The sequence below is a fragment of the Neodiprion fabricii genome, chromosome 2 (assembly GCF_021155785.1).
Source record: "Neodiprion fabricii isolate iyNeoFabr1 chromosome 2, iyNeoFabr1.1, whole genome shotgun sequence".
NCBI classification, from domain to species: domain Eukaryota; kingdom Metazoa; phylum Arthropoda; class Insecta; order Hymenoptera; family Diprionidae; genus Neodiprion; species Neodiprion fabricii.
The window spans coordinates 41440567-41450671 of NC_060240.1; the positions used below are offsets into that span (position 1 = coordinate 41440567).

Genomic DNA, 10105 nt, shown 5'->3' on the forward strand with positions numbered 1-10105 from the left:
CACAATTTGTGCCATAAATTTGTTATTATACTAAAATAGAAGAGCTAATAATCGGGTGTGTCCGGTAGGCTTACCTTTAGGTCAGAAGTTACGGATCTCATTCAACAGGCGTACTCGGCAACGAAATATGACAAGGAACTCACCTGTTCCGATTAGCGCCTCGCGAGGGAGCGGGAAGTAGACTTCCGTTGATGTTGTTGCTCGTTGCGCTGCTAATGCTGTTTGCGTTTCTGATGCTGCGCTGGTCGGCCGAGGTCCTCGGAAGTCTTGGACTTCCGGCAAGCACGAAGCCTAAAAGATACGCCGCTAGCACAAATTTTATCATGGTCACTGCCGTTCGGATCTCGGATTTTTCTCTAAGAACCGTTCCAATTTAGTCACAGTATTTTATGCACTATAACAATATCTTATTTGGCTCAATTCCTTTACACCACTTTCCCGATTATATTTTCACTTTAATACGATTCACCGAGTTTATTTCCTGTCATCAATTTTTGACTCGCCCTACTGCTTTCTCCCTTTATCTATTGATTTATTTATTTATTTGCTTATTTGTTTATTCATTTATCTGTCATCGCCATTTTATTGTCAACGTGTTAAAACCGTTAAAACGTTCAGGTCGCGAGGCGCAGAATTTCCGATTTACAAGGGCGATTAGTTCCTCTGGATCCGTGGTGTTCTGTTTATTCCACGTAATTATCACTGGCAATGGGTCTGCGTTGCTCGAATTTGATCCGAGTCAAAGATAAAAGCGAACAAGTCACTGAGTGAATGCAGGTTATCAATTCAGACTCGTAGCTGCTTATCGTCCTTCCGGTTATCAATTCACTTTCGCCACGTAGCAGTCCAATGATTTCAGTGGAATTGTACAACCAGCACCATATCCTCGGTCGAAATGTCTCGTTTTGAAAAATGCATGATTAAACACCGCGCTTATGAAAATTTTTGTCCCGATAGTTAATCCAAGTATCCCTCGTCTCTTTCGTCCAGGCCAGATTATTCTGCTCCAAGAAAAAAGAAAGAAACAAACGTTGATTTAGTTTAGTATTTAATTTTTTCTCCAACAATTATCAATAACATGTAGAAAGCGAGCCTCTCTAAATAACGATTATATATTTGCACGACCGTCCGCTATACATATCAAATTTCTTCTTTCATCCCAGATCTACAGAAATTTTCGAAAACTGTGTGACGTTCGATTCATGTTTCCAATCAATCAATTGACCTTAGCTATAATTAACGAATTTTTACTACCAATTTAAATATATCTTTCCATACATTTCAATTTTGCAATATTCAATGTGATTAAACACGCTATTTCAAATTCAACGGATATAAAAAATATATAAGCAACTGTTATCGTACAATCTGGGTGTGTTGCCGAATTTTCAAACGGCGAGAAAGGTGGAGAATCGTTTGTTAAACGATCAGGAACCTCTCACGGCTGTGTCGAGACTGAACGAGATTTGTGTCGAGAACGAATCTATATATATGCATGAATATTGCGAGAGGGGAGGAAATGAAATTTTTTTTTTCCAGCAATGCTTTTTCTCTTCACGCAGTCCCTACTCAGTCCGTCGCGTAAGTGCAAACAAAATTGGCAAGACGGTGAAGTTATATTCCAGGTATGTAACAAGACAGTTTTTGTCGTTAAAATTCAATGAAACAGTACAGTAGGTACAACGAACGTCTCACAATTTCCGAATCAGATATACGTATTAATATACCAAATATTTACCACATGTGTAACAATATGTCAGATAAAACTTTTCAACGAACAAAAAATATAGAAAAAATAAATAAAATAATGAAAAACTATACAACTGGTGCGTATGCCGATATTAAGTGTTTGCTTTCGTTATTATTTTTCGGCGGGTTTTTTATTTTCACAAACTCTTGCGACGAGAGGCGATAGAAGTATTATTGTTCAATTTTACGATCTCGACTTGGCTCCTCGTGTCAAGCGACAGTCTCTGTCTCGGTGGGTCCGGTCCGTCCGTAGACGCGGCAGCTGGCAAAGTGTCTGTCCCTACCTTCGTCTGTCTACCGCGAACTCGGTGTCCTATACCCAGTCGTCCCCGGGCCAGGGCACGCGCTCTCAGTCAACCGGCAGACTTACTTTCACATAAGATCTTTACCGGCATGGTGGGGCACGCCGCGTGCATGATAGTCGGTGCTACGGATCGATGATATATATCGAAAACCGAACGAGCGAAGAGAAGTAACCAGAACAAAACGGAACGAAGGCTGTTTATACGCAGGGAGAGGAAAGGGAGCAGATTTTACTCAAAACTGCAGAAAAATAGGGACACGTAGAGGTTTTTGTTAAAATATACCCGTGTCAAATACATTTTGTAATTTTTTACTATAGATGTAGCAGGTTTTACTCTGCACGCAATGGTTTTCACTGTTTCTAGAATAAATTCTGTATTTCGAGGAACTATAATTTACAGAAAAAAAAAACGTCACGTGTCCCTCTTTTCCTGTCGTTTTTAGTAACACTGCATTTTTATTCTTTCCGTGTATATATATACACAAAAAACTTGGTCGGGCGAGAATTTTCGCCGAAGAAATGTTTTCTAACAGGTACTCCAGTACCCTTTATCCGTAATTACAATTGGACTGTAATCATGTAAGTATCAATTGGCGGTATGGGGAAATTTTTACAAATTGCAACTATTAAATTAACCTGACTCATTCGCTTAACGCGGCTTGATATTTTTGCACAAATGTTTCACAGATGCGGAAGTAATTTTTTAAGTACCTACAAGATTATCATTCTCAATGTTTCTGCACGTATAACATAGCTCGGGGAAAATGTAAATGTAATACTTAAACTAAACGATTATTTTTTATGTACCGAGGATAGCAATAATTTTTTTAATTTAGCTTGTACTCGATGAGAACCTGCCGATTCATTTATTGCCAAAAGAGATGACTAGAGGCAAGTCTCCATCTACGTGAGAGGCACAATATAATAATCCATTGGTAGTTGAAACCATGCCATATCAAATGTTGAATTCTGCACAAGGCTACGGAATCGATTAAGTTACCGGTACACGTTGTTACAGGCCGATCCTATTTTGACACGAGACACACACGATTTATACCTATATGATACAGACACGCGCGTTCGCGATTGTATAAATGCCACTAGAAAATTTAAGTCAAGGATAATCGCGATATTATTCATTATTACTATTAGATTTTTTCAAAGCAGGATTCAATATTTTGGGGACCACAACGTGCGGCACGATAGTCCTTGCCTGTCTGCGTACACGGGGTTATCCGATACGTCGTCATATCGGAGGAGCGTTTTTTCGTAAAATTTACTCCGGTGTGTTCGTCGCGTGTCGCGAGGGAAACTCTGATCGAGTAGGTGAGCTTTGATAATCGTGTCGGGGGATTGAAATCGTCTAGTTTTGCGGCCGCGCGATATCTGGGCTACCTGCTGCTGGTTAATATCTACAAGCTGCACGGTAGGCTAGAGCCACGATATTCAGTCGGAGGAAAAATGGTCTATACCTGGATATAGAAAGGCTGGCACTAAGATTGTCCTAGAATCGTCGAAGGCCGTAGGTGGTCGTCGGCTCGGGCCGAAGTGAAACACCATAACGCTGCACATTCCCATTGTCTTATAGAAACATCGTTCGTAGCTCGCAATCATGCTTCTTATCGGACTATCACCGGCGCGATTTACACCCGGAGCTCGGGTTCCACTCGACGTACAGCTCGAAGGCTAGTTCCGCTGGAGAGGCTGCAGTTTCGCAACTCCGAGGACTATTCCGCACGTCGAGACTGATCGATCTCGAAGTGGACCCGCAACTTTGAAATTTTCCAGCGTCGAATATTAATTAATCTGTTGTTCCCGCGAACGCGGCCTGGCCTGTCATTTTTCCAGTCCAGAGGGCCGAGTGTCGAAATATACCTATCGTCAATTACCGCAAACGTCAGAATGTATGATAATCGTCGTTTGGCCCACAAAATGCTCAGAGCGACGCGTGTTTCTCCGATCAAAAGTTTCACTGTTCAAATACGACGACTCTTGGACATTGTGAAACGGTATTTCCGGCTGCATTGCGGACCGTCGCGTGGTTCGCCTCCGGCGTGATCCACGATGCGTCGGAAATCTGCTCGACGACGATTTGCCGAATCGCGGAGCAGGCAAGTCTTGATTCTCTTCTTCGCATCTGCGGACTCCTGGCTCGCGGTTGCTCAAGAGCAGAGTCTGCGAAACGCGGACAGAGGCGGTGTGGAAATTCCGAATTTTGAAAGTTCCGACAGCGCCAAATTACGAATGTTTCGGTGGCGAAACTTGAAGTCAAGAAATCAAACTTGGACGAAACATCGAAGCTTTGAATGATCCGAAAACCGACGCTCAAAGTTCCGGAAGTGCAAAATTCTGAAAGGGTAAAAGCCTCAAAGGACAAAATGACGAAACGGCGTAACTCCGACAAGTCAAAGTTCCGAAAACGAGAACATTGAAGAATCAAACATCGAAACTCTGAATGATCAAAGCTTTTCAGTTCTGTGAAATTCTGGCTTGGTGAAATTTCACCACTTTGAACTTTCTTTGTTTCGGATTTTCAATATTTTTACGTTCGGAATCCTGGTCATTCTGATTTTTCACACCCCCTCGTTGAGTTAACTACGCTGTGTGAGCATACATTGATTTACGAAATTTTATCTATCGAAACTTTATTTTTCGGAATTTTGCTTCATCGAATAACTTTACATTTATAGGAACTTGGCTCTATCGTAACTTGGATTTTCGGAACCTTGCATTTCGAAACTTTGTTCTTCCATAAAAGTTTGATTTCTTTACTTCAAGTTTCGCCACAAAATAATTCGTAATCAGGCGCTGTCGAAACTTTACAAATTTGGAACTCGAACCCCGTCCCATGTCTTTGACGAGTGCCATTTCCTAGTTGCAGTCGATACAACAAAAATTTATTCTGTCCTTTGATTAATACCTGGAAAATCATTGTGCTTCCAAACCGAATAACCACCACTGTTCGTTTCGCGCAACTGCTAATGAGAATTGATATCTTCTCGGAACGATCTCGTACGAGTAACGTATAGACGAAAACAACCAAATACCAGACATATCGACTGTGAATCCAAATTCCTCCGATATTTTATAATCCAGGGGAAGACGTCACACCTGTAAAGTTGCTTCGCGGTCGAGTTCACCGCCCCCGCTGCACGCGCCTTTTACACAACGTAATAACACCCGCTCCGTTACGTGCACAACGACTTACAAGATGCAGCAGTACACGATATTACACGAGTAAAGGTTAAACGAAGTGCAAGGCAATCGACCCGTGTGCCACGCTTCATTCCGCGTATCTCGTTATTATCTGTTCATCGGTGGGCGCGGGGTATATGTATAGGTTATTCATTGTCTGGCCACCCCAGACGTGAGACACGAGACGGAAGGTCGCCGTCGGTTGTATCTAGCTATCCCCCTCGGATAACACAGAAAAACAGTAAGATAAAAAAAGAATTTTTTATGCCACCTTGATTTTTTCTGTGAATTTTGGTCTTCGAAAAAGTAGAATTTAAGAAGAAAATCACGACTATGTTCGTAAATTCTTCGTTGTCAAAAACGAAAATTCACGGAAGAATAATCGGGGCGGTAGCAGAATTTTTTTTTTGTTTTTGTTCGTCAAGCCGTGTAGCATTGTTTTTTAAATGAACTTTAGATAATTGAAAAAAATCGAGTTTAATCTAAATACTGCTTTTTCAGTCGCTTATGAAGATATCTATGAAATAAATAACTGGAGCCAATTTTGGAAAACTACGCTTACACCTAGGTTCGTTGACATTACGTCTTACTAATAACACTGAAATACCGAAGGCAACAAACCGCTGTTTACCAGTGTACCTAATTATTATTACCCTCGTATTTAGCTAATGCTCGATGAATTGCAAAGATTTTTATTTTCTTAATTATTATGACTAATTTTAAGACTCTCAATTTACACTGTTACAATTTACAACAATGCAAATGCCAAACATTAAGATGAATATTCGGTACGGGTACAGTAACTTGAAGCGAAGAGAAAATTTGGGTAAAGGTACGTAAAAATCAATCCTTTGTCTCATCGACCTGGGCTTCCCACAATTTTTCCGACAAAAAACCCCTTCTTAAAAATTTTAATTCCTTTTTGGTCTGTGTAGAATTGTAACGTGCCACGAGTACGGAGGAAAAGAATTTCTTGGCAACGCCAACTCATAATCTACATGTGTACAATATTATTTCACTTATTAACAGTAATTCTTAGTAGTCGTTTGACCTGATCCCTGATAATAACTGATCGCTTTCATGTAATTAATATACGTTAAGGTAAAACTGAAGTTTCAATCTATGTTTATAGTATCACTGTCGCTACGGTTGACACTGTCTCACCCATCAGATAAAATATAACAGATACAAATCTTAGCTCTGAAAATATCACTTGTTAAAATACAAAGCGGAGGCAAAGATCACTACATAATTATTATTGCAACAACTAAATTTCAGTTGATACACTAAAAATCCTGATTTACGATATAACTTCGTATACAAATTTTCATAATGTTCATCAATATATTGAACTTGGTAAAATTAGAGTAGACTTTCACCAGCTTTTACTCAGGGCTGAATGTGGGAACATGTGACATGTGCTTAACAACTGCCGCAAAGATCCGGCTTATCACGATCCTGCCCTAAGCAAAAACTAGTGAAAGTTTAATATAATTTTACCAAGATCAATATTTCAACGGGCATAAGAAGATTCGTACAGGGTTTGTGTCAGGGTTTGCTTCTCTGATTGTATGGCAGAAGAATGAGGGAAAGAACGCGAAACTTGTTAGGATTTTGGCGCATACTCGAATACGGAAAAACATGCATGTTGTATAATTAATAATTAAAAATTAAAGAAGTACAATTTTTTCGTATTGAAAACTTGACATCTTCCTGATATCAGCAAAATGCATTTTGAAAAGCGTAATGCACTGAAAGATTTCATGTGCACTTACTGCAGCAGCACAAGGTATGTTATTAATCAGTCTACGTGTGTGTTTTCCCCGAAACGACTCTCCGCGTAATTAACATGGATGCCGTTATATTTTATACCGTATAAACTACAACTTGAGTTATGAATTTGAAAGGCTACGCGACTGTAGGAATAATAAGGAGATTAACGCGTCCGCACCAGAATACTTTAATGCGAAAACGGTATTAACTAGATGTAACTCATTGGTCTCGGGTCATTATGGAAACGGTTAACTTTTAATCAGGGAGTCGGCACCGCCAACATCTCGTGAGTAGGAAATTTCTGCAGCCCAGGGTCCGATTAACATCTGCAGCTATCGCAACGCGTAGAAGTCGTATCTCATCTGCAATATCCCGAGGACGAGGTATAAACCCGGGTGTTATTCAGAGTAAATATTCACAAGTGATCATGCGATCGACCAACGATGCGTAGCGAATGCGCTGGAATTTAGAATCTTTCTTTTTTGCAATTATCCCTTCAGACGAGAAGTCGTGACGTCGCCTATGTATAACCTACAGGTATATGCTGCGCTTGCCTTGCTGCAAGTTTTTATTGCATACGCTCGTATAATGAAGTATGCAAAAAATAAGACTTCCTGCAGGCTGTACATTCAATGCCTTTGGAAGTAGGTGAGAATTTATGAAATGTATAGGGCAACCGTCAATTGTAATGACCATGTTACGGCGTATACATGGTATATAATGTATAATATACATTTTTAATAGTAAGTGCAGTCTGCACTCTGCAAAGGGGCGATTTCCAGCACTACAATTCGATATTGGAGTAAGGTCGAATCTCAAACGCTTACCGCGGGAGAATGTTCGCCTTGAAGTTACACTCGATTTACACCTTGGATCGTGCGGATATACTTGTATGGTTTACACATACGTGTGAGAAAGGAAGTTGTAATAATTAACCATGCGTAATTCTCAATATTCTTAATAATGGAGGAACAAAATATTTATCCAGTATACTGTTCAGTAACGTACTTATATCTCCAAACCAAAAGCAGATTAGTAGCCGCAGGCTTGAGGTCATGTATTAGTACTACCTTTACCGACCGAGCAAATTCAGCCTTTTTCTTCCTATATGAAATAAACAAACGAACGAAAAGAGTTCAAATTCCGACGGTAAGTCTCTCGTTTGTAGGAAAATTCGGGAAAGTTACTCGTAACCAGAAAATCGTTAAAGAAATGTGTACTTTTTTTGACGCGTGTTACCATTCCTACATTTCGCGCATTTCAGGGACCAAAAAGTGCATAGCTGAGTTACTTTGCCCAATTCCGTCACGAACGAGGAGTAAAATGAGCCATCGTGAGACTGTTTTCGTGCAATATTGAGCACGTTAGACGAGAATTAGGGATTACAATAATTTCGTAAATAATTAGCTCTCACGATCAGCCGGGTGCCTTAACAGTGTCTCTCTTCGGGATACAAGAATGACTTTGCGCAGGATATATATTGTTGTACATTGTGCATACCTGCCTGATGTATTAGACACCGCAACCGTGGAAACTCGAAGGATTTCAGTGATATCGTAAACACATAATGTGAACTAGAATGTGGTTTTTTTCCCAACTTCATGCGAACGGTCATGCACCACAAGTCACGGGTGGGTGGAGAGCCGTAGTTACATACGGTATACGTAGCATGGAGAACCGCGGTTGCAAGGATGATCAGGTGCAGTAAGTGAAGAACGATGCGATACAATATTTCGTCGTAGGAAAATATAATTCCCGTTGCCTACAGAGTCTAACGATCTATACGTACGCCATCTAGTCTGCGGACAATTTATGCCGGCTTGGGTCGTCGATTTTCTCCGTGCATAACGAAAAATGACGTACCTTATATCGGTACCCAACTGACCCAACGAATATCGCAAGTGAAACTACACACGCCTGTATTTCCATCTAATATACTTCGAGGGGGAAAGAGTTGCGCACCGCGAAAATCTCGACTAGATAGCTGTTATTAGCGGTATATCGAACCTGGCACGTAGGAGGAGTCATTGAAATTGTGTCAATTTTAACGGTTCGTGACCATGCACGCACCGCGAGTGCGGATCTCTCTGACATCCTGTACTGCAGAGTGGGTCTGTATTCTAAGCGCAGCCAACGTCGATAATACGGTGGTAAATTGCAGCTACCCTGTGCATTCGCAACGTTCACGAGCGGCACACAATATCGACTCATGTCTGACTATGACTGGCAAGAGGTAATAATCATTCAATTTATTTGAAACGAATGACGAAAAAAGCCAAGAGTTCACGAATGTCCTCCAGATCGTCGATGAAATCTTTTATACCGGCATGAAAGTTGGCTGTAAATCGACTTGCTAACACAAAAATGGACTGCAATGAAACCTTGAAATTTTAATATCTACAAGATTTCGTCGATCCTATATTAACATGCCCTATGGCAATGTACTGTACGATTACATTCATTCTTGCTCCAACTCGGTCTCGATTTCGACGTTTCCGCGAGGACATATATTTCTGGACCTTAAATACACCACCGCATACCTATTCGGGTGAAACATATGCTCGAGACCACCTTCAGCTTCAGGCTTGTTGACCGTCATCAGCCAAGTATCAGGCTAGTAGTCAGCATTTTGCCGACATTATTTCGATAGTCGGCATCTTTGCCATGCGTGCTACCTGGGTTACATACATTATTGACACATTGGTACACTGCTCGGCAGTCGTTGGAGCAAGCTGGACTCTTTTCCACTCACCTTTCTGCAGCTTGCGCAACATCAGTGTGTGGCTGCCCAAAGTTCTAGGCATGCATGCACATAACTCATACTAGAGCTGAGGTGTGAAACGAGGTTTATGTCGACCGCTGAACAACGTAAACTGCCTGCGGATTATTAAATCAGAGTCTTGAACGGCCATTCATTCGTATCGGTATTGACTCGTATATGCATGTGTGCCCGTACCTAATACAAAATTATAACTCTGGCCGTTGCGTAAAACTGATAGAAAACTCAATTCCTCGACGCAATTATTCGTAAGCCTCCCTCCACGAGAGAAACATCTTCCATTTTATGTTGTTCCTCTCTCAAAC

The 10105-nt window shown here is 40.9% G+C and overlaps 1 protein-coding gene across 7 annotated transcripts in view; it reads right to left on the reverse strand.

Moving 5' to 3' along the window:
* LOC124175518 (angiopoietin-2-like) overlaps positions 1 to 2054 on the reverse strand; it is a 68832-nt gene extending 66778 nt beyond the window's left edge. For 4 of the 7 annotated variants that reach the window (XM_046555861.1, XM_046555859.1, XM_046555860.1 and 1 more), the window contains exons 1-2: positions 1739 to 2013; positions 144 to 1001 (exon numbers count right to left, since the gene is read on the reverse strand). In XM_046555861.1, coding sequence (XP_046411817.1) covers positions 144 to 325 — 182 coding nt within the window. In that variant the 5' untranslated portion in view covers positions 326 to 1001; positions 1739 to 2013. The other 3 variants (XM_046555858.1, XM_046555856.1, XM_046555857.1) reach the window with 3 other exon arrangements.
* Between the last annotated feature and the right edge of the window lie 8051 nt (positions 2055 to 10105).